Raw genomic sequence first — 25218 nt, 5'->3', positions numbered from 1 at the left:
ACTCAGAACCTAAATAGCTGGACCAAACGACATGCTAGGAAAACCTCATAGATCCTGAGCCTCTAGCCAGCCCCGGATAGGTCATGGTAGATACCAGTTACAAATTATTCTTGCTTTCTTACTTCATTAAAAAGAGAAGCAGAAATATCAGATTTCATTCTATGTAGACAGAATATACAGTGTGTGAGTTCCCACAGGGTAGATATATGTGAGCTGACACACTATTACCAGGTTGATCCTAATTTGTGATCACTATATAACGTAAATATCCAATTAGACATTGATTTGCTGAAAAAATGGAGATTGAGGAGGGAAACCTTGGGGCCTAGTCCTACCTTCTAATTCTTTTCCCTGGAAGACCTCATATGAGACACTTGATCTTGCAGACACAAACTGCAAAATTATGATAAAATCAGCCCCAAGGATGGCTATGAGGCTTAGATAAAACATACAGAGGTGCCTTATATTTCAAGCACCATGTAACCTGTAAATTATTAATAGTATACTAATATTTTGTATACATGCATTCAAATTGGGTTAAAAAATAACTCACTTGTATTCTTTTCATGTTGAACTAGTCGTGTGTAGTAGGACGCTTGCTCATGCAGCTAAATACAGCCTCCTGCGCAAAGGCAGAGGTAGCCCTGATAAACACGGATAAGGTAATTGTAACTTCGTGGGACCATTGGATATAATGGTAGCCCAAAGTCTGTTGAACTTTCCTGTATGTCTGAAATATACATCAAGTGGATGCTGATATGGTAATATTATTCCAAGTTTTCAAAGGTCAACTTGCTTTGTGCAAATCAATTTTATACTCTTTGTATTTCAGAAACCTTCTCATGTTTTATAGCAAGAAGATCCTAGGGAATAAATTATTTTCAGAGAATTAAAGAACCATGACATCAGCCTCTAATCTTTCTTCTGAGTGAGAAATAACTACTCTTCCTCAAAATGAAAGTATTATCCGATTTTAACTGAGAAATATACAGCACATAAGAAAATCTAAACCATAAACATGAGAAACAGAAGCATAAGAGGATATAAACAGAAATGTAAGAGAATCTAAATCATTGTCCTGGAGCAAACCAATGAGAGAAGCAAGTTTCCAACCCCATGTACAATTTTTGCTATACCGATTTTGCCTCTATTGATGGAAAATATTTCCCAAATGACTTAAACACTTAAAAATGTTATATCAGTTGAGATACACATAGTCTAAGATAGACCATAAAGCTTACCTACTTGGTATAGGAAGGCTGCATTAGCTCCATTTTCTGGTGTCTCTGTGGGCCATGCTGGTCTACAGTGATTGGTGTATGGCCAGGGCATCTAAGTCAGAATAGGAGGCATAAGGATGGCGAGTATCTTTGATTTGGTCCACTTGTTGAGAAAACTTTCATGGCTGACTCTGTCATATTAGATGTCTCATCTTTTCACCCAAGTATTTCTTGGTCTTATGCTGTATTTCTTGTATTTTCATGAACCTCAACTTTCATGAACACATATTATTTAAAGGAGACTGTGTTTTATGCATCATAAGTCAGAATGTCAAGAACTGCACAAATCTTGCTCACCTTTTTAGTGAATTAAGTGTGCCAAAAAGTTAAAGGAACGGGCCAAAGACTGCTTTCCTTAGAGAGGCCTGCATGCAAGGTTGGCCATTGGCTAATGTGTGGGAACCTGGATTTTTGGAGCGTTTCCACCGTTCCCTAACTGTTAGGGTGGTTTACTGTGTCTAAATTGTTTATACAAACCGTGTGGCTTATGCTAAACATCTGCTTTCTTTCTGTGAAATCTGTCAGGCCTTCTGATTTTGCCCCATGTGCTTTTTACCTTTGCTGATCTGCTTTGCATTCTTCTGCTGTAGTAAATCAAAGCCATCCCTTGGGAATGCAATCATCAAGAAAGAGACCTCCTAATTCTGTGGGAGGGTAGGAGCCTAAGCTCCAAGGTACAAAAGAACCTCCTGGCTTACTGGTGTAAGCAGCTCATTTTTCCTTTAGATAGAGCCAACTAGCTAACACAGATGGTCATCCCAATTACCAGGTGAATTTAGGTTCAATTCTGTGTGACAAATGGTGCTGTCAAGTCCTCTTATCTGAGGACTAATTACTGTTTACATTGAGAACATGTTTGTAAATGGGTCCTATCTGCTGGGCCCCATAAAAGGTGAGATTTCTGTCTTTGCACTCTCTTGGCAGATTGCCTGCAATACATATCAGAATTCTGGTTTAATGTTTATTTAATAATAAAATTGTTTTCTGTCTCTTTTGTAGAGCAGTTTTCTGGGGAAGGAGGAGATTTTGCTTCTAATTATAATTCCCCAACACGTTGTTATTACTGTTGTTTAACCAAGTGTAACTCTACAAACTATGGTGTCACTATTATGTGTATCCACGAGGATAGAACGGGAAATTTTTCAAATGCTCTACTGAAATCAAGATAAACATTTCTGCCATGCAATAAAGCACAGTAGGCATACCATACTATTTAAATATTTTATGTATTTGGCTGTTCAATATCAAGGTCCATAAATATGAGAGAACATAACTATTCAAGTATTTTAATATTGAAAATAAACCTTCCTTTTTTTTAGGAGGTTTTGGAGGTCAAATGCTCTCTGTCCTTGAGGGTGAGGCACTAGAATTCTGCTGGTATATAAGCATTATATACTGCTTATAACTCCAGTTCTGGGTTCATTGGTCTTTACAAGAACAAGAGGAAAGGCAGTTATATCTACAAGAACTAGAGTGAGAGCAGGATTTGAGAGGAAGGAGAAGGAAGGAGGAACATAAGCTGGAAGAAGGTTGTGCTTGAAAACTCAGAGCAGATTCCCAGTTAGTTGCTCAAGGGAGTAGGCTTCCCCACAAGGGGAGAGTCTAGTGGGCAGATCTGGCACAGACCTTTGCAAAGCTAAGAAGCCATGGGAGAGCTGAGTGATCACCAGTTCTCTCCAGCAAGAGCATGGACTCTCCTTTGTCCAGAGGTTACTCCTAAAGTTCCCCTCATCTGTTCCTGGTGTGGACTTGACTTCATCAGCCAACAGCACTTCCCTCCAGACTTAAATACCTGTTATCTAACTTTGTCCCTTATATGGCTGTAAAGAAACCCTCCCTGAAACAATTTCATAATACCCACAAGCCCCAGAAAAGGGGACAAGTCAGGGGAGAACCCCATACAGCACTGGTGATGAACTGAGCAAGCCTCACCAAGCATGCAGAGCTGGACGAAAATTGTGGGAGATCAAACCCCCATTACTTTGCCTACACTTGCTCTATATGTTGGGTCAGTTTGAAATCTAGCGTACCTAAAGGGGGGTGGAAGGGGGGACAAGTCTATGAAACTCTCCATAGCCAACTTTTACTGTGATGCATCTGTTGACGATAGTACTGACTTTTTTCTTTCACTTGGAGCAATATCCTGCCACAGTTAAGAACAAGAACTTTGAAGCCTTCCTGCCCTGCTATGGATCCTAGCCCCTCTCCTTCCTAGCCATGAAGCTTTGAAAAAGATTGCTCATTTCTCCTCCTACCAAATGTTCACAGGTACCTTCATTTATAAATGTACACATGCACACAGATTAAAAAGTGTAGAATTTATCCAGTGCTCTGTATAAGGCATGGAAAACTGAAAGCACATTCACATCATTATTACTGATAATAATCAATAATTCTACTTTGCAAGCCTATATTTTTCTGTATTTGTGAATTTGTCTCCTATGTGGTCTGCATTTGGGGTCATCTGCACACATACTGTGTCCTTGAGCTTCTTCAGTAGGAAGCAAAAGAAAACATCCCACCTTTTGTTAATATGGTCTCCTCATCTCAGTATCTACTCTGTATTTGCCATGTCCATCATAGTGATAATAAGGATTTTTCAGTTCACTCCCTATTCACCTCAGCTAAAGCCATTTCTCAGTCTCCATCAATCCAATGGAGAGTATTAACATTTCCACCTTGTATCTGTGGAAGAATCTCTTCTTGTGGGTTAATCAAATAAAATGCTACTCTTACATTTAAAAAATTATGAATATCACAGTTACTTGTGAGTTCTACTGAAAGTGAATTAATTCCAGAAATAAATTTTAGAGTGGTCAACGAGTATTGGAATATATTTATTTTTAGAAAGATATCCAAAAATATCTCTGTTGAATACATGCCTTTTGAAAATCCCTGAATTGGAAAAAGAGAGATACCATAAGATTTCACTTATATGTGGAATCTCAAAAACAGAACAAACAAACAACCGACAGAAACGGACTCCTAAATTCAAAGAACAAACTGGTGGTTGCCAGAGGGGAAGGTAGGGATGGGGTAGACAGGGGGATGAGTGAAATAGGTGAAGGGGATTAAGAGGTACAAACTTCCAATTATAAAATCAATTAGTCATGCAGTAAAAAGTACAGCATAGGGATGATAGTCAATAATATTATAATAACTTTGTGTGGTGACTGAGGGTACCACATTTACTGTGGTAAGCATTTCATAATGTATATAATTGTTGGATCTCTACATTGTATACCTGAAACTAATATAATATTGTATGTCAACCATACTTCAATTAAAAAAAATCTCTGAATCATTTCAGTGTAAAGAACATTAAGTTTCTTTGAGGTTCAAAGATGTGTCTCTACAATGACAGATTTATGTTTATTCTTCATTCACTGTCCTTTTAAATAACATAGTCCTCCACAAACCTACTCGGTCACCTAGTATTTGTCAATATTTGTCAAAGAGGTCAGTGCATGTTTGAAATATTTCAATTGAAGTCAGTAGTAGCTGTCTGACTACTTGAATCATAATAATTAAAACTAAAATTGCTATTAAGAATGAAAGGCCATTAATCTTATATGAAGAACTAATTTTTTTTTAATTTTAAGTAATTTTCTACTTGCCTTTGGGGAAAACTTCACACAATCATCTATGTTCAGTCTCTAATAAGGCTCTCAGAGACAACCACAAGCTGTTCACAATTCCCAGATGCTTTAAATTAAAAAAATCCCATGCATGACAAAGAGTATAAAAGGCTGTTTTGCAGTTGGAATCATTAGGCACGTCTCTCAACATGGATTTTAAGGGGGAAGAAGATCAGTACATTTGTCTGAACTTGAATTCCTAGCTGTACTCTTAAGTTCCTAGGGTGAGGAAAACTTCATGAAAATTGTTGGAAATTCAGGTGAGGATAAAGATGCTCTTAAAGAAAAGCAGTCCCTAAGAATTAGTGCTTTCTAATTTACATTGTTTATAGTGGTATAAAGCAAGGGTAATTTGTGCTCCCTTTACATGGATGAGGTAGCAATACACACCCAACAATGCTCCTCGGTAACAGTGTCATCAAAACAACATGAGGTCTTGAAGAATTTCCTTCCCTCTGATGTTAACTTGTCATAATTATATTATTCCATTCCCTACCTTGTTTATCTACAAAATATGGTATGTATACAAAAAGGACTGCAGGCAAACATTCCAGGATTTTGTGCATTAGGAAAGATGAATAAATCAATACGTGGGGCTTACAAAACAAACTAACTAGTTAGCTCCCTTTTTTTTTTTTTTTTTAAACACAATGTCTCCTAAAAGAACTGATTTGAGCAGAGGCAACTATAAAGACACGGAGACATAATAGGCCATGATTGAGTAATCAACTTACTTGTGATGTTGGAAACAGTATGTTTCATTTGGACATCCAGTTATCACCCAGAATTTTAAAAACAACTCAAATGAGCTGAAAATTGCAGTTGATCCATTTTGGTAGAGACTGTTTTATCTTGTGAGCAGTGACACTAGTGCTTTTGGATTCTGGTGCTGTGGTTCTAATTATATAAAGAACTGTCAGGAACATTATTTTCTATGTAGGTGAAGATATTAAAAAGCTGAAGTTCATCACACTATGTCATGGAAATAAATGTATTTGACATTCCGGTGCATACCAGCTCAGACAACACCCATGCCTACAATATTCAGACCTATCATAAATTCATAAGGATGGGACAGAAGGTTCCGGATGAGTGGATCCTTAAAAAAAGAATTCTCTTGTCTACATCTGACACTGTTCAGGAACCCAAATCATCTGGGAGCAAACTGGATGCATTTTAGTGGAAACTAAAGGCCAGAGAAACAAATGAAGCTCATTTCTCTTCCTCCATGTTCTTCTAGTCCAACTCAGGAGCACTGAGTCCCAAAGTCAATCTCCATCAAGCCATGTATAGGCAAGCACCCTACTCGTCTATGCTCCTACCTGTTTGTCAACCCTATACCTCACAGAAGAAACATATGGGAAGATTCCCTTGGCTGTGGCCCCATCATTTCCTAGTGAATACTTCTGTAATTTTCATTTATAAACCCCATCCACCAGATCCAGTGACTTGCAATTATCCACCATTTATATAAAACACACAAAACAAAATAAAGTTACGAAAGGAAATAGGCTTTTTTGAAAGATATAAATGTAAACAATATTCATGAAAGTTTTCTCCCCAAACATTGCAACTGATCTCCTCAGAGTTTAGGTTTCTTTGATCAGCTATCACTAAACCTCAAATGTTAAATGTTGATGAAGGAAACCTAGAAATAGTCTAGCTAGAAAACTTGAAAATAAAATGGACACATTTTAGAATATAAGTAAAATATGTAGAAATATACTGGGATAGATAAAAATATTAACATACAAAGAATCAGTTGAGAACACTTAATGAGAATATTCTGGAAAGATATTTTGACACCTCTAAGCAAAGATGCCATAATCCCTAATCTCAAGTAATTTCTAACATAAGTCTCTAGACGACTGCAAACAAATGCAATTATTAAGTGACTCAATGGTATACATTTCCAAGTTACAAAAGTTTGAGAAATTCAAAATGTTTAATACTTCAATGGCAGGGAAGTAGTTTGGGCTAATGTGGAAAAATCATGAAGTTGGAGGAGATCTGACTGAAACTCTAAAGGAAAGGAGGTAAATGTGATGAAAACTAGTAGGTTGGTTGGGAAAAAGAGAAAGTAGGAATGTGTGAATGACTAGCAAGGCCTTGGCAAGCGCAAGCTGACATTCTAACCAGACTAACCTCTCTCTGCCCCCGTCCAGACCACGTTTGTGCCAGCCAAGGTGGGTAAGGAGCCTGTGCTCCCCACCCACCAAGCCTGCACACCAGCTTTGCGGTCTGCAGCAACCTGGAGGAGGGGGCACCCTTTTTCTAATTTGCCGGCCCAGGGAAGGCACCATTAAATTTGTCTGTCTGGAGTGGGCTCCGTTTTGTGCCCAACGATCTAGTATGTGAGTTCGAGCATTCATGCACTGACTGTTACAACTGACTTACAATTAGATTCCTCTGTCTCATTTTCTCTCTTTGATTCTGCACTCAATGATTTCATTTTCACGTCCTTGAATACCATTTTGCCATTTTGGTGGCTTTCATTACTCTTATATGAGATCCAGAACTATACCCAGTCATCACCTAATTAAACCTCCCTCCTTTTATATTAACCCAGAATTCAAAATCTCTGTACCAACCTAGTCATTTGCTTGCAGTCACCCACACACAAGTTCTTCATCCCTCCTCCACCCTCCCCATGCATGTTTTGTGTTACTTCTCGTACTTTGTCTCTTTTCTACACTCTGATCATCAATTGGAACTTGGTGGTTCAGCTGAGTGGCCTCATCGGGGGCGGAAGATCGGACAAGGACATGAGTAACAATACTGCTTGGCAGCGGCAAACAGAAGTTTGCTCAAAACTAGTCTCCTCCGGAAACTTTCTGAGAGAGCTGATTTCATTTCTTTGATCCACATTCTTTTTATAATCAGTAAGCTCAGTTGTAACAGTAGTCTCAACATCATTTAGTTCATATTAAAAGGCTTCCCAAATTCTTTAGGTGGAAATGAAGATGCTTTTCTCATGACTAAGGACAATCTAGATGACATGTAGGGCCCCAAATAATCTTGGTCACTGTCAGTATATTCACATTTCCCCCTGTTCCTTGCCGCTGTGGTCTAGGCAAGTTTCAAATTCAAAAAAGTCAATCTGGAGCTATTTCAAACTACTTCCCAGGTCCTGAGTGCAAAGGACAGGAGGCAAACATTTTTCACTCAGCAAAGATAGTCAATAGGAAATTCAGGCTCAACCCACGCTTCTGCTACTCAATCCCTCTGTTCAAAATATGTCAAGAACTGGATATAGGGGACATTGGCTGACATTGTGTTATCTTCTGGGTGACCTCTGAGTACCTAGTACTTGTCTGAAGATGAACACAAGCACAGGAAAGAGCCCTGTGTGTGTAGAATATGACAGTCATGAAAATCTCTCTTCTGGATCCTATAAAAGAAGTTGATGGGAGGCAACAAAAGGATGCATAGCAGTTTATAAAATCTGTGTCACAATCACCTCTCTCTTGACAGTTGAAATAAATTAAATCTGCTCCACATCTTTTACCTGTCTCTCTGCTTTAATCCCTACATTGATTTTTGACCAAACAGCCTCAAGACTTGAAATAATCAAATCACATCAGATCAAATGCAAGTGATCTATTTCTGCTTTTCCATCTGACTTTTTTATTTTCAATCTTACATTTATTTACTTATATTTATTTTAAAAAGGAATTAAACCAAAACATAAAGTCAATAGCTGGGCATTTTACATCAATTATAACTTTTTACTAATAAGCCCTGTTGATCTTCTTATAACCTGCCAATTGAATATCAAAAAGCCATTTTGCAAGTGTTTAAAACACATGGACACTAACAATACTCACCATTACATTCAGTCACCCTCATACCGTTTACAGCTTATATTATAGTTTTGTGCAAGAAATTTAGTCATGTCTGGACAAATGAAAGACATTTTTATGAATTAGTAAAAGTTAAATAACTATACCTCCTAAAAAATTTGTTACCTCTATTTTTTTCTATAAATTAAGATGTTTATAATTATTTTTTCAACATATAATGTAAAAGATTTTATTTTCTATTTGTTTGAAAAAGGTTCTTTATGATATCTTTCTGAATAGAAATTTTCCTTGCCTTGGTCTCTGAGAGAAAACTAATGACTTTTTTTTCCCTTGGCCAAGTTTAAAAAACATTTCTCTAATGCAAGGTTTTTGTTTTTGTTTTTAAGGTACAAAATATTTTGTATATACATCTGAAGGAATGGAGTCAACACTTAAAATAAAGTAACTCTGTTAATTTTTCTCCCCCACATATTCCATTACCCCTCTCTTTTATGTTAAGTTCTCAGAACAATTTCGGTCTCGCCCACAACCCACGCTGCCATAAGAGAAGCATAGAAGGCTTGATGGGGTCCAAAGTGATTATGTATGAGAAAGTGCTGTCCTTTGCCTATGTCCTCCTTAGCACACACAGCTGCTGCAGGTATGAACCCTGTTGTTCTTCCTTTCCAATGCAGGAATAGACATCGGTCTGCAGTATAATCAGTCTGTAAAAGGACAGCCAAATCCCAAGAAACTTTGGCTCTAAAAGTCTACACACAGGCCAAGGCCCGTTGCTGGCTGGAAGCACATGAAAGAGTGGGAGAGAGAGACAGAGAGAATGGTGAAAGGAAAGAAGGAAGGAAGGGAGGGAGGAAGGAAGGGAGGAAGGAAAAAGTTAATACAATTTCTGTCACCAGCAAAAATGGCTTCTTCTGACATGTTCCTCTGCTGTGAGAAAATGTGCAAGAGGCCGACCCTGGAGAGCCTGAGACCACCTCCCTCTCACTCCGACCCCGCCACACACTTCTCTCGAGGCCTCTCTGCACTTGCACTTCGGGAAGTGAAAAGTTACTTTTTCTTACTCTCACATGGGTTCTGCGGGGCCTGCAGTTTACACGATTAGGGCTTCATTATGACACAGGAAACAAATTACTAATACAAAATTGGTGCTGGTCCTTGGGGGAAGCCTGCTAAGGTTGAAAGGCCCAGAAGGCTAGTCTGTTTCTGCTCTGAGGGCCGAAAACAATGGAAGGAATCAAAGCCCTGAGCTCGCAAAGGAGTAACGTTATCAAACATTTATTAAATTCCATTCAACTCAACACTGACTCAGCAAATACCAATCCAGCACCATTTTATTATTGCTGAGGATATACGAGGATTATAAAACTTAGTCACCACCATCACGACGCTGCACTGTGGTTGAAAACCAATAGAAGTTATCCAGCTGAAACTCGCAGGCTGTTAATACCATGTATTTTTTTAGGCTTACCACTTACTTTTTTAATTTCAGGAATGTGGCAGATCAAGAAACTGGAAAGATTTATAATTGCTAAATCTGGGATTGATGGAGTAGCAAGATAAAGAAAAACCAAATCCTAGCATTCAATGACCCACAACTTACCCAAGCTCCAATGTTAAAAAATATTTTGAACAACAGAGTCATGAAAAAAGACAACAGAAACCAATCCACCGTGGATGCCCTTTTCCACTTTTGACCCTGGAAGACGTCCCTGACGTACTCACCATCAGTTACAGTCAACCTCAGTGCGAACATTTCAGGGGTCTCGTTGTCCCCTGCGTGGGCCCTGAAACAGCAGCGGTAAAGCCCTGAGTCAGAGGCCATGACGTGGGGCATGATGATGAAGGTGCTTCTCATGCCCTGATTACAGTCACTGAGTATCTGTCTTTGGTACTTTGAAGTATAACTCTTCCCTTGGGACAAGTTGCAGCTCGCCAAGAGGTCGATCTGATGGGGCTGGATCTTTTCCCACATAACCTGGTGTACTGGCCACTTCTGTGGTAGCTGACAGGTGAGCGTGACATTTTTACCAGGTTCTGAGACGATGTGGCTATTTGATGGCACAGCGATCTCAAAATTATCTGAAAACAAGAAGCAAGTGATTACACATAGGTCCTCAAATTTGGGGGTGCAAAGGTAGGAGCTGCCCAGAAAGTTCTATCAAAAGTTTTGGTGATGTTATTTAACACAATTTCATCAACTGTAATTGATATCTTCATGACACATTTTTGTAAGGAAAAGACCTTTGAAAGAGGCGAGTAAATAAATAGAAGAGAGGATATAGTTGTTCGCACCTATTCTCTTAAGTTTTTCATGGTTAACCATATAACAAGAAGTGTAATCAAAACCCCTGGTGCTTTTCTTGGTAATGATCTTATCAAGAGGCTGAATTTCACAAGACTATTATTCTGTAGTAATGCTGGGCTGGTGACTCAAAGATTGTATCCAGATCGTAATCACTGATTTTAATGGTCATTGAAGAGATAACAGATCATTTTCATTTGAATAAATACCTATATAAACTTATCTTTCAGATATACAGGTTGTTTTAGGCGTACATAGAGTAGGGGTCCACATGTGATTTAAATCCCTATGTACCAAGAAAGTCCTTCAATATTTTCCCACTTTCCTACCACCAAAGTTAAGATACCCAGCACAGAGCACTCAGTAAATAAGCACCAGATAGTTCTGGGCCCCTTTCTTGATTTCCAATTGAAAAAGAAAAGAAAAGAAAAGAAGAGTAGAGGGGACAGGAGAGGAGAGTAGACACCACACTTGAGAGAAGAAGAAATTGAGTCTAAAACACAGTAAGGTATTTGCTGTCTATATTAAACTAGAATACTGTGTCTACAATAGTTTCATCTCCACCAAAAACTAGCTTCTTTTCTTCAACAAGTAGTTCCATTGGTCAAAATGTTGTTGAAAAGAGAAAACCACAGCACTCCAGTTTTTCAATTTGTAATCGTATAACTATTTATCAAATTAACACTTAATCCACATAACAGGCGCACAGGAAGCATTTTATCTCTAAATAAAAAGACAACGGAAGAACAGGGGAATAAAAAAGAAGGAAAGGGAGAAAATTCATAAGACATGGAAAAAATAAGAAAATAAAAGCCTAAAGAAAACAAAGGAGAAACTAAAATAAAATTAAGACAGTGAAAAGAAGATACGAGAAAAGAGAAAAAAAATGAGAGACAATATAAATAAAAGGCTAAATCAGATACACATACACTGTACTGGGAAAATATAAGGAAATAAAAGAAAGGAAAAAAAGACAAAGAAACAAATGTTTGTGTGAGCCATGCTTGACCCTCAGAAATTGGCGGTAGGCTAGCCCTGTCCGTCCTGAAGTTTGTTTTCAGTTCTGCACACCTGCTGTTTAGTTGTCTTCCTCTGTGGGGCCGCCCTCCACCCATCTCAGAGCTTGATGTGCCCATATTACAAAAACCTGCTCTCAGGAAGCAATGCCGTGTGATGTTGGTTCAGGTATAAAGGGGGATCTTCTCTTAGGAGTGTCTGCATTGGTTCCAAGGACAAATGCACAAAGCAGTGAAGGCAGTCTCCAATGCTGAATAGCCAGGCATCAGGGTCTCAGGTGGAGCTGTCCTCCAGGGAGCTGGGGAGGTTCACCAGCCCAGGCTTTATATAAGGACCCAGATCCACCTGTCAGTAGACACAGACGGAACTGAAAGAAGCAGGCCCCCGCTCAGAGGCAGGTGGTTCTGAGGCACAGAGCAGCCCCCAATTAACCTTCCCAGATGAACAGAATAGCTGGCTGGTGTCAGATGAAAACCGAGACCCAGAGGAGGTCTGCAGAGCCTGCCTGGCCTCTTCTGTTGCTTGCTGTCTGCTCATGTCACCTGATCCTCCTGCACAGCCCATGTAAGGTGACAGGAAATGTGTCTGAAAAACCCCCCACACAAGAGACCCTGGCATCCTGACATGCTTGGAATTGGAAAGCACATCTACTTAAAATAGGGATCAAAATGTTGTAGTTGATAGGGAAGAAAAAGTTTGATTAGAACCTTAAAAATAGAAACAAAAATAATAAACACCAGTTAATTTTATATTTCTATTTAGTGATGTATTAATCCTCAGCATAAACATAGAATAGACTGTGTTTTGTTTTGTTTAAAAGACTGTTTTTTAAAGCAGTCTTATGTTTACAACAAAACTGAGAGGGAGGTACAGAGATTTCCCACATACTTCCTCCCTCCCCCCACACAGAGCCTCCCCATTATGGACATCCCCCATCAGGATGATACATTTTATACCAAGTAGGAACCTATATTGTCACATTATAATCACCCAAAGTCCAGAGTTTATATTAGAGTTCACTTCTGGTGCTCTACATTGTATGAGTTTGGACAAATGTACAAGGACACATATCCACCATGATGTCATATGGAGTATTTTTGCTGCTCTAAAAATCCTCTGTGTTCTGCCTATTCTTCCCCCTGACCCCGCCTCAACCCTTGGCAACCACTGATCCTCTTACTCCTCCATACTTCTGCCTTTCCCAGAATGTCAGAAAGTTGGAATCATACGGCAAATAGCCTTTCAGATTGGGTTCTTGCACTTGGTAAGGAGCATTTAAGGTTCCTCTATGTATTTTCATGGTTTGATAGCTCACTTCTTTTTAGTGTTGAATAATATTCCATTGTCTGGATGGTGCGCAGTTTATTTATCCATTCACCTACTGAAAGACATCTTAGTTGCTCCCAAAACAATTGGCAATTATGAGTAAAGCTTCTGCAAACAACCACATGCAGGATTTTGTGTGGACACAAATTTTTAATTCCTTTGGGCATATATCAAGAAGCACGATTGCTGGATTGTATGGTAAGAGTATATTTAATTGTGCAAGAAACTGACAAACTGCCTTCCATAGTGGCTACCCCGTTTTCCATGCCCTCATTCCATGAATGAGGCTTTGTGTTACTTCCGTCCTCATCAGCACTGGGTGTTCTCAATGTGCAGGATTTTGTCTGTTCTAATAAATTTGTCTGTGTGTTGTTTTTACATGATTTTATTACAGAATAATATGATGAAATTCTCTGTACTTTGTATATGATTTTTCTGACAAGATAACAGATCATTTTAAAAAATTATCTCAGGGCTTCATCAGCTTTCCCAAGCACCACTCAATCCCTGGGGACCCCCAAACATTCCTGGGTACAGCTGTGCATCATGCCACCGCCCCGGGCCGCCATCACGTCCCCAGCTGTGAACCTGTCCTCCTTCACCCTTCTCACCAGCAGTGGCTCTGCGTGCAGTGTGAACAGCCCTGTGTCATCACTCATCAACTTCACAGAACCCTGAGTCCATTTACTAGAAGCTTCATAGGCCCAGGCCTCTGTGTAGACCTTTACATATCACTCTATACTTAGGACCTAGAGCAGTGTTTGGCATAGAGCAGAGAAGTCAAGAGATCATTTTTGAATAAAAAACGTATTTGTAATTTCACTTTGCAGTCAATGTGTGTACCCACTGATCTGGGGCAGGGGGATATTTACATCCACAAAACCTCTCATACTGAGAAATGTGTTTGAAATCGTATGTGTAATGCCTAAAGGAATTAATTGTTCCAGGCAATGATCATCAATGTCTGCAAATTCACAAAAAAAGCCCATTCATGTCTCCACAATGCCACCCTGAGAATAGTAGCCTTGCCAAAATAATCCAGTCTGACCCGGCTCAAGCCTCTAAATCTAACCTACCAATTTACAGAACTCCAAAGAGCAGAGAAACATGTCCAGTGAACCCCGGGCAAACAATCCCTGGGAACACGAAAACACAGAACTCCTCAGCTCCAAACAGGATGTCTCCCATCCCTGAAAACCAGTTTTGGACCCTGGGGTGCTTGCTGACTCATCCACCTTTCTTGTCTAGTCATTCAAATCCTGGGAGGAATCCACCGCTCCCGACTCTGCCTCACTTCTCATGTATGCTTCAAGGCACCAAGGAACCGCTCCTGCCATTCTCCAGCACGGCAAGTCATGCATGTTCTTGACCTTGAGTACTGGATGCTACTCTGTCCTGGAAACCTCTGGCCTTCTGTGACCCTGCATGTCCCTGCCTGTCCTCTTTCCTTTCTGACCTTCCTGCACAGTCTTACTCAGGGGTCCTTCTGCCTCCGCCGGTCTTTTAAAATGTTGTTGTGTCCCCCCACTCCTCCCTCGGGGTTCCAATGCCCATCCCCCTCCGCTCACCATCCCTGGGTAATCCCTCCTACCTGCAATTTCCAAACATCTCCTACGTGCGGATGTCCAAATCCACCAGCCCTGCTCACTCAGACCTCTCCCAGGGTTTCCAAAACACAAGACAATAACTTGCTCTTATGATGTTTAAAATAGGCTAAAAATTAAACAGCCAGAATGGCCCCAAGCTCTCTGCAGGAGCACTATTACTCCAGTTAATTAGAAGTGGTAATAGTAGCTTCACACATTCCCACTGTGCCTAGACTGTGTATGTGCTCAAGAGAGAGCTTTCCTAAAAGCTCTTAAAGCGTCCCATTTAAATGCAAAATAAAATGTTGATTGCATTATGACTAAGGAAGTATTTAAAGTGACCTGAGGTAAAGATCTCAAAATTAAGCAAGCACTTGCTAAGAGATTACATCCTCAGAGTTCTCATCAAAGAAAAAATAAAATTTCGTGACCACGTATGGGTGACAGTTGTTAACTAGATTTATTGAGGTCATCACTTCTCAATATACTTATCAAGTCATTATGTTGTACCCCTGAAACTGATATCATGTTATTTTACCCCCAGGGCAGTGCACCCCATAAGCTGTGCCCGACACACCCCTGATCACCCTGTAAACCCCAGGTGCTGTGAGCACTTCAAAGGCAGAAGGCAATGAAAGTAGTGGGCATGGCATTTCTCTAAAAAGCTGGAATGTTCCCAGAGGATGCTTCGGCGGGGGGTTATGGGTTGAACTGTGTCCCCCCAAAATTCACATATCGCAGTCCTAACCCCTAGCACCTCAGCATGTGACCTTATCTGGAAGGAGGGTCATTGCAGAGATCATCAGTTAAGATGAGGTCACCCAGAGTGGGGTGGCCCCCAACCCAACCTGACCATGCCTGGGGACACAGACATGCATACAGGGAGAACTTCACACGAAGGTGAAGGCAGAGGTCACGGAAAAGTGTGCACAAACCAGGGAATGCCAAAGAGTGCCAGAAACCACCTTAAGTGAGAGAGAGGCCCAGAGCAGACTCCCCCTTGCAGCCTCAGAAGGAGCCGGCTGCGTGGACACCATGGTCTGAGACTTCCAGCTCCAGAGCGGACATGATACCTCCCAGGCTGTGGAATCTTGCTGAGACGGCCCTAGCACACCACCACGGGGGTGGGAGGAGGTCGGGGAAAGACTTCATCAGGCTGGCGTTTGTCATACAGTCTGGATCTTACGAGAACCTACCAGAATCAGCAAGGTCACCCAGTTAGGGAAATTGGAGGTCTTCACAAGCTCCCTCCCAACTACTGTCATTTCCTGTCCTTCACTTAGAGTGCAGATAAAAGGTAAAGGAACCAAACAAGATAAAAATAAGCGAAAAGATTGCTTGACTGAACAGCACAGATAAAGTGGGAAGAACGAGAGCTGCATTCAGAGATAAAAACAGCCTGACAAAACTGTCAGGCCCAGCAAGGTCCTGGACGGCAGATCAGAGACTCAGCACAGAAGATGCACATGAAGGGAAGGTTTGCAGCATGTCCAAACTGTGATGTCTGAGCACAGAAGAACACGGAGAACACGACTCGGGCCTGGGCAGATTTGTGGTTCAGATCCCCGGGCTTGTGATTCAAAGCAACTGCTGTGGCCAGAACGCCCCCCACCCACTGACCCCAGGCTGCCCCCCCACCCCACCCCGCCCCGCCGTGGCTTCATGGAGCTCCCCAAAGCTTGAGAATGTCTGTCTGAAGGATCACCATGGATCCTCATATGGAAGTTTTGCTCACAGGTTTTAATTGTTGAAATGTACATTTCAATCTCTCTGTCATGGGACAATGAGAACTGTGTTTTGTTGTCGTTTTTTTAAGTCTCTGCCGTAGGGTTTGTTGAAGTACATGAAAAAGTCTTCCTTTGGAGCATTTCTGCAGTTCCTCCCAACCAGAAAAATAAATGACTCATGGGATCTAAGAATTTTAAATAGTATAGTTCTGAGGTCTTGTAAAACCAAAAGATGACAGTACAGCCCAGGAGCATTGGCTTGTTTTCTACTAAAAGGTTAGCAAGTGGCCTCGTTGACTTGGAAATTTAATGCAGACTTTCTGCATGACAGAGTTTTACAGAAACAGAACCAAAAGATTAGCATCAACCCTAATCATCTCCTGCTAGAGAACAGATTGTGTTAGTGAATTGTCACTGAAGACTACATTAAGCATTTTGTTTCAGTTACCATAAACATTTTCAACATATTTTAAAGGCAAAATAATATACCTCGAATGAGACCCACTATGTGCCAGCATGAAAGGCATTACATGTGCTGTATCGTTCAGTCCCCAACCCCGAGCGAAGTCACCCAGATGGCTGGAGGGTGGCAGAGCAGGGGGTCCCTCCTAGGGAGGAGGCTCAGGGAGCTGCCCCCAAGCCAAGGCTGCCATCCCATCCCTGTGTCTGTGAGGAACTACACGCTGTAGAATTTTCCTTCCTACCTGCAACTGGGCAGGATTTCAGAGGCAAAATAGGCTCCCAGGAAGCCCCTGTTCCTAAATATCTTATTTTATGATACCTTAAATCCTATAATTAGAAATCAATTTCTTTACTTGTCCTTGTTAAAATGCACATAACAACCTCAGCTCCTGCCTGGCAGGCACCAACACATTAGTGTGAAATCGTCCATTAGATTGCTTTCCAAGTGAAAGGAAAGGAAGCAGGTTCCCACAGGTGAGTGGCCAGGAATAGACGGGCTGTGGCAGAGGAGACTGAGAAGAGCCAGGAGCCAGCCGCGTCCCAGGCCACCGTGCTCCCAGGGAACACAGGGGGCAGAAGCAGGGGGAGCGCCTGCCAGGGAGGGGCGGGTGGGAGACTTGAGCAGGAAGATAAATTACAAACAGGAGGCAACAAAATGCTACCTCTTTTGCAATTCATTCATTCATTTATTCGCTCACTCATTCATTCACTCCTTCAACAAAAATTGTATGGCTGTAAGGACAAATGAGGCACAAATGAGGCTGTAAGGACAAATAAGCAAGACACATAAGCAGGTCATTGCACGAACAGAGCCCCGTGTCCACAGAAACTCTGGGATGGAAAGTGTGAACTTGGTTCCCAGCCAACTGAAAGCTACACTGTTGGCTGACTCTGGGCTCGGCAAGGTCTGTCAAAGGGTCTCAACCAAATAGTTATTTGCCCAAAGAAAATCTGCTGAGGACACCAACACAAGATACTCGATTAGCTAAGCTTTGTGCATTTAGTGCATCTACTCCATGTTCAAGTTCCTTCCTTCTACGTTTTCTGCCCATGTCCCTATTTTTTACAGTATCTCCCTCACTACCTTTCATGTATATTTCCAGTTGGTTTTGTGGAGAACAAGTAAGTAGAATTTCTGATGAATGACATATGAAAATGACTAAGAAGCAATAAGATACAATGCTAAAAATGGGGAAAATCCCCACCACACATCATGCACACATTACAGAAACATATATGAGGACACACCTACTTCAACCTCCATAGAATGAGAGAGTGTAATAAAATTAACTGAATTGCAAAATCAAGTCTTTAAACTCACTGCTCAGAAAATTGGGGTTCACCATATTTACCACTGTGATTCCTATCCAATTAAAATTACTCTGAAAAACTGGAAAGCAATTTCTGTCAGTTCTGCAGACAGAGACGTGACCTCGGAAACAGAAAACATTCATTCTATATAAGGAAAGGGGAACATGTGGCCCTAGAGTCTCAGCCCTGCAGAAATCTCTCGTCAGTCATAGCAACAGCATTCAAAGAAAGCAAACTCAAAGCCCCTCTTTACATTTCTCTTTTGAAAATCTGAATATGAGCCCTATTTGACTTAATAAAATTTCTTATGCTGTACCGACCGTGATTAAGAAAGGCTAGGATTTCTTGGGGGCTGAGCCTTTCAGACAACACTTGTGTTCTCTGTAAGGGAGAGAGGCAAATGATGACTGGGGAGAATGGAAAGACCAGATCCTCTGCTTGGGTCTCTCTGAGTCAGAAGCTCCAAACAGGGGCGCCTGGGTGGCTCAGTCGTTAAGCGTCTGCCTTCGGCTCAGGTCATGGCCCCGGGGACCTGGGATCGAGCCCGCATCGGGCTCCCTGCTCCGCGGGAAGCCTGCTTTTCCCTCTTCCACTCCCCCTGCTTGTGTTCCCTCTCTCTCTGTTTCCCTCTCTCATTGTGAAATAAATAAATAAAATCTTCAAAAAAAAAGGAAGAAGCAGCTTCAAACAGCCCTTCGATGCAGGGACCTCTGTGAAGTTGAAAGGAGTGGTACTTGACAGGGACACAGAGTGAATGCTTTCAGGCCCCATGGGCACCCCCTGGGAGATCCCTCTGCTTTTTGGGCACACCAACTCGGTGCTTTCTCCTGAACAACCAGCACCTGCTGTTCTGCTCGGGGAGGCTGCAGGCCGCTTTGCTTGGGGTCTACACACCCAGAGGGACCCTTGCCCAGTGACTGACAGGGGTCGGGGGTCCTCAGGTGTCTCTGCCAGATGAGGTCCGGGTAACCTCCCTGCACTTTTCCTGGCCTCCTTCCTGTTAATCCAGGGAACACTTCCTAACACGTCCCTTTCACATTTCTCCTCCCCTCCGGACCCCTTGTGAAGAACGCCAACCCAGGGCAGGCACAGTTCTGGAACTTGGCCAATGTTACTTGGAACCTAGAATTTGAACTTACACCAGAGCGCCCGCCAGAGGCCTCCAGAAATTATTCTTCAGTAACAGGGCTCTCTTTTATTCGACCTTTCTTTCAGGGCCCAGCTGGCCTGCCTCATCCCACAATATTGGCTCCCACTTGCCCACAGCAGCCCTAGGCCACGGAGTCCCACGGCTCTTACTCTTTTCACATGTCTAATTGTGCATAACAAATCGCTACGCTCACAAAATATGAACTGCTGTGTTTTCTACCTTGCTTTTCTCAATTATGCCGAGCTCCTTGGAGGCAGAAATAATTTTTAAAATATTCATTTGTTGCTTGTTACTCCACCATGTTCCAAAAGTTCTCAAGGTAATTGTACCATGTCATGAATTGTATTTATTTTCATCTCTAGAAACATCTTATAGTATATCTTGCACATATTTGATAATCAATAAATACTTGCTAATTCATTTATTTCATCTGTAGGGAAATCCACAGAGCAAAATTACTTTGAAACCAAAAAGAATGAAAATACAAGACTTAGTTCCTATCTATTTCCCTGTGTTTCTTCAACAGGACCATTGAAACACCTGCCTCTAGGTATTCTCTAATTCTAGCCCTTTTTCCCTCCAGTTCATGCTGCATCCAAAACTATGCAGCTACAATTCAAATCTGATCCTGCCACATCTCTGCTTTAAAAGGTTCAGATGTCTCCCGTTGCAACTAGTGGACAAAGTGCATGTTCATTAGTAAAATCCTTTATGATTTTAGTCCTGCCTCCAGTCTCATCTCCTACTAGAATCTACTGTATACTCTAGTGTCCCCAAGAACAGCATCCACACTTAAACGATCTTGCATCAGCCATCTCTTCTTCTGGAGGGCCTAATAATACTCCTTCCATCCTGGTCCAGGAAAATCACTTCTTATCCCATAAAACTCAAATGTGATACCCCCTCCTAGGAGGAAATATTTTCCTACTCATCCTTAGGCTAAACACTCCCTCTTCTGTTTTACTTCTACACCTTCTATTGTGTTGTCTTTTATTTGTTGTCAGTTCTCCCCGCCCTGGGAAACTTGCAATGCCTTGAAGATTGCATGTCTTCAATGGGAGGTCTGATCTCAGCACAATACCAGGTGCCTTAAGTTGCTCAATAAATATTGTGGAATATATGGATACCATCTCTGAAGATGGTTATAAATTATAGTTATAAATTCAGTGGATGATCCCAACAGCCTAAAGTAATATTTTCCAGTCCAGGTTCCTACATGAGTTTGGGTCTTCACTCCCACGCATGCCAAATACAAGCACCCACAGGATCTGTTCCTCCTGGCAGATGCCCTGAGCACCAGCCAGCACTGCAGTGTTTATGGCTTTAATACCTTCTCTCCAAAGAGCTCCAGGTGTTTTTCAAACCACAGCAGGATCAACAATATTTCTCATAAACCTCTGAGGTAGGAGAGGCTGAAATTATTTAGTTCAAACTATAATGAAGGTAAAGTGAAAAACAGAACAGTATTGAAAACCCAGTGCACACGCGGCTGTTGACAGGCAAAGCGAGCGGTCCAGAAAAGAGACACAAAGAACTGGTAGAATGAGGGAAACAAGTCGTTCCCATTTCAATTCATCGGGATTTAAACGGAAATTTGGGACATACCAATAAAAGAAATAGGTATGGCAGTAGAAGGAGGTAATAATGTATTTATTCAGCATTCAATGTGTGCTGTTTCTAAGTCAGAGGAAATGTCTACAGATCAATCCTAGAAAACCATAATTTTTTTACAGTTAAATTCACTGGTTTCTTATATCTAGAATGAGCTATCCCAGATGTAAACGACACGCACCTCTGATGGGCCGAGACCCCGAGCGCTAGCAACCAGATGGTGGCCCATGTTGCCACTGGAGATGTACCATCACCGCTGGCCTGGCGCCCACCGGCAACGCATTCCCTGCCTCTACCCCATGACCTTTCCAGAGGCAACCTGTGTGTGTGTGTGTGTAGGTGTGGAGTGTGGGGTTTCCCAGGAAAACAGCAGGGTGCGCTGGGTGGCGCCCAGTGTGTGGGGAGTACAGGTGTGTCCTGATGGAGGGGCAGGGAGAGGATGAGCTGGGACTCGCTGACCGCCTTAGGCTCAGCTCAGAGAACCAGAGACCGTCCTGCTTGTTCCTGGAGCCTTTCCCTGGAGAACAGCCCCCAGGGCATTGTTCTCTCTTCCAGCCCCAGCCCAACCGCCAGCACCCTATGATGGGGGAGCTGGCCCCTCCACCCATGCCCCCCATGGGGGAGAAAGGGGAGATCTGGAGAATATCAAGGATATTGTAGAAAGAAAAAGGAACCGGGAATATGTTAGAGAATAGATTGGCAGAGCTATAAAAACAAAACGGTCCCTGATTGAGGAGATAAACATGCTTAAAGGATTTATTATTGTCATAGGTCACAGATTATTTTGCCACTTAAATTTCTCACTTCTCGAAACAGGAAAAGGACTAGCTTGGCCACAACTAGAAAAGAAAATAAACTTTTTATTTTCTTAAAAGGAAAACTGCCTGAAGCAATTAACAAAGAATTTCATTAATTTATGTTTATGCATTAAATTGTAAACATTAAAAAAAAAAGTTTGAACACCTTAGAGCAAAATTGGTAAGCCAGTATCTAGCTCTTAGATTGACAACCTCTGTCATTTACCATTAAATTCCAAGCGTGGGATAAGTGCCAACAGCAGCTGAGGACACGGTCTGGTCCCTTTGCCAGTGAAGATCTCATGAGCAGGAATTGCTGCTGTGAACAGAGAATGCTTCTCCCAGGGCTCGGGTGTCCTAGTCAAATACTCAGCCTGCAAGTCATCAAACAAGGGACCGGCCCAAGGGGAAGAGGAGAAATCTCAGACAGGCTCTGAGAACTGACGGGTTCTACACAGGAAGAGAAGGGGAAGAAGATGCCTCTTATCAAAGCGTGGGAAGAAGAAATTACATCCCATACCTTCTCTGTGAATTCCTATTGCTCTTAATGACATTTTTGGAACCAAAGTGAGTTGGGGGAAATACATCACTGCTATGAGAAACACTTCCAAAATTGGGAAAGCAGTCTCATGATTATATTTTCTTAGCATTATTTTAGAACAATGATCAAAAGTGTCCATTATTTATAATACTGTCCAAGAGTTTGGTTTGTAAATATCAAGTCAGGAGGTGAAAGTCCTCTGGCTCTGAAATTCTACCTTTCTGCAAAAATATTCCACCCAACACATGCAAAACAGCTCTATGACTCTTAGTGTGCTAAGTGAAACCCACTAATAAGCCTTGAGAGCAACTGCATTCCCTAGCCCACCTGAAGAGTGTGATGAGTGAGCTCTTCTTTATTTCTACTCAACCACCTCATATTAATGCCATTGGCAATGAGAGGAAGGACTGGAAAAGCTTAATTCAAGTTCATTATCACTACAAGAAATGAAACTCACAATATATATCTTATATCAATATATTTGTGTCATGGACCCAGGGCAAACTATTTCTTTTCTAATCTTGATTAGAACTTGTGTTTGGCAATTCCTTGCAATGGCTCTTTCAGTCTCCAGTTTTCTCACTGAAGAACTTCAGATTTCAAAATCTGTGCCAGGTCCTGTATATTGCTCTTTTAGAAAAGCATTTCTACTGAAAGAAATTGGAAAGGGAAGGAAAGGCAAGACAGACCCAACTTTTGGCCCTTCCTCTAATCGAGAATGACAACCAAAACCATTTCAGATGCATTCAGCTGTCATTCTGTTACTCCCAATAAAATAGAAATGTTCATGCTCTAAAGAAACTAATACACAAATAACCATCAATTGAGGACCTACTATACTTAAGACGATATTTTGAGTCCTGGGCCCAAACCTAATTACCTTCAAAGGAATTACAATTAGTAATTCAAGAGGTTCTGACTCACCTGGAAGTAAATTGGTACAAGAAAATGTGCACAAAATATTTCTGAACTGTTTAAGCTTACCCTGACTTTTTTAGGAATTCTATTTCTGTTCAGCTTAAATCAGGGGAAATTTTCACTTTGAAGCATTAGAACTAGAGTTGCTCATTTTGAATACAGCATCCTTGCTGACAGTGCCACGCAGGGTGACCAAGTCTTCAAGGGGTGTCCACCTATGCTCTGTGGTGTCTCTAAATGCAGGTGGACACATTTAACATTTCATTTTATCCTCCCACAGACTAGAGCTTGAAAAGGTATGAATGAAAATGCAGACTACCTTAATGTAAACTGCTTACTTGCTATTTCTCCTTTAAGTTACACTTACAGCATTAGATTTATTCTTTGGAATTGTCGGTAGATAGTTTTTCAGTATCTATGCATATGATTTCAAGACAGTCCAAGATTTATAAAGTACTTACGATGAAAGAGAACACTGGATCTGACAGGGTTCAGAATCACTGCTACTTGCTTCAATCTCTTAGTAGCAGAATATGTGTAAATATACAGAAATGCGTAGACATCTTAGTAAATGGCCAAAGAGACTATACAATGTATTTTAACCTAATAAATGAACCCCATGTTAATGTCACTAACCAAAGAGCCCTGGGTACTTTCTATTGTGCCGTAGATCTCCATTTGCTAGAACTTATCTAAGGACAACATTAAACATATAAACACCAAAAGCAAAGATGAAATAGAAAAAAGAAACAAAACTCTTTTTCAAATTGTACTTAGTTCTCAAATACACTGTTTGAAGCAAGGTCAGAAAGAGCTTAGATAAATATGCCCCTTATGAATTTGTATGTCCTATTGCAACATGCCATTTTTTTAAACGCAGAAACTAATTGAAATGGTTACTTTTAAAATATTTAAACTCCACATTTGCCATTCTCTCTGGCTTTTTATCTCGCTGTAAATTCTTCCTGTAAATTAGGGATGACTTCCATTTCCCCTGCACGGTACACACGTCTCTCCAAAGTCTGCAATTTAATTTCCACCTCCATAATTTTAAATATTTTAAAGTCATCATTTTACACTCCCCGTTTTCCTCTAAAATTGCCTTCAGTAATGGCTTCCTAACTCCATTATCTTGGAATTACATTTATCACATTTATGGGTTTGCCTTTTAAAAGCAAAACAAAACAAAAAGCCATAAAATTTGGGGATCAGAGTCTAATCGCAGGATGAGTCCGCGCCAGTAGCGATGATTACTAATATACCCTAATGGGCTTCAATCAAGGTGAGGTTTATCACACTTAAACTATTTCATTTCAGAGCTATATTGTGTAGAGTAACAGGAAAATAAAGCATCTTTTTTGCCTGTCAATAGATTCAATTGTATTAAACAGCAAAAATAATTTACTTATAGGCTTAAATTAGGAATCTAAGTGATGCATATAAATAAATCACTGGTGGCTTAAGCAACCACAGAAAACCACCAAAATGGTGATTTATGAGTTGTTTATGACACACCACAAATAAAACCAAAAGCCTCACTGCCCGTTTCAGGAAAAGATTAATTTAGTACATAGTTACTTATAATATCATATGAGATAGGAGTGCATGGGTGGCTCAGCTGGTTGAGCATCAGACTCTTGGTTTTGGCTCGGGTCATGATCTCAGGGTCATGAGACTGAGCTCCATACTGGGCCCTGTGCTCCGTGGAGAGTCTATTTGGGACTCTCTCTCCCTCTTCTCTGCCCTTCC

The 25218-nt window shown here is 41.1% G+C and overlaps 1 protein-coding gene across 2 annotated transcripts in view; it reads right to left on the bottom strand.

The window, feature by feature from the left end:
• CD226 (CD226 molecule) overlaps positions 1–25218 on the bottom strand; it is a 92716-nt gene that overhangs the window by 17108 nt on the left and 50390 nt on the right. For both annotated transcript variants that reach the window (XM_064577766.1, XM_045886568.3), the window contains one exon: positions 10444–10800. In XM_064577766.1, coding sequence (XP_064433836.1) covers positions 10444–10800 — 357 coding nt within the window. The remainder of the gene's footprint in view (positions 1–10443; positions 10801–25218) is intronic.

This window comes from Mirounga angustirostris, unplaced genomic scaffold, assembly GCF_029215605.1.
Source record: "Mirounga angustirostris isolate CCGP_5_RB_7025 unplaced genomic scaffold, mMirAng1.0.hap1 SCAF_14, whole genome shotgun sequence".
Lineage (NCBI taxonomy): Eukaryota > Metazoa > Chordata > Mammalia > Carnivora > Phocidae > Mirounga > Mirounga angustirostris.
Note: the sequence above shows the minus strand (reverse complement) of the source record. Positions and strands in the feature narration are given on the sequence as shown.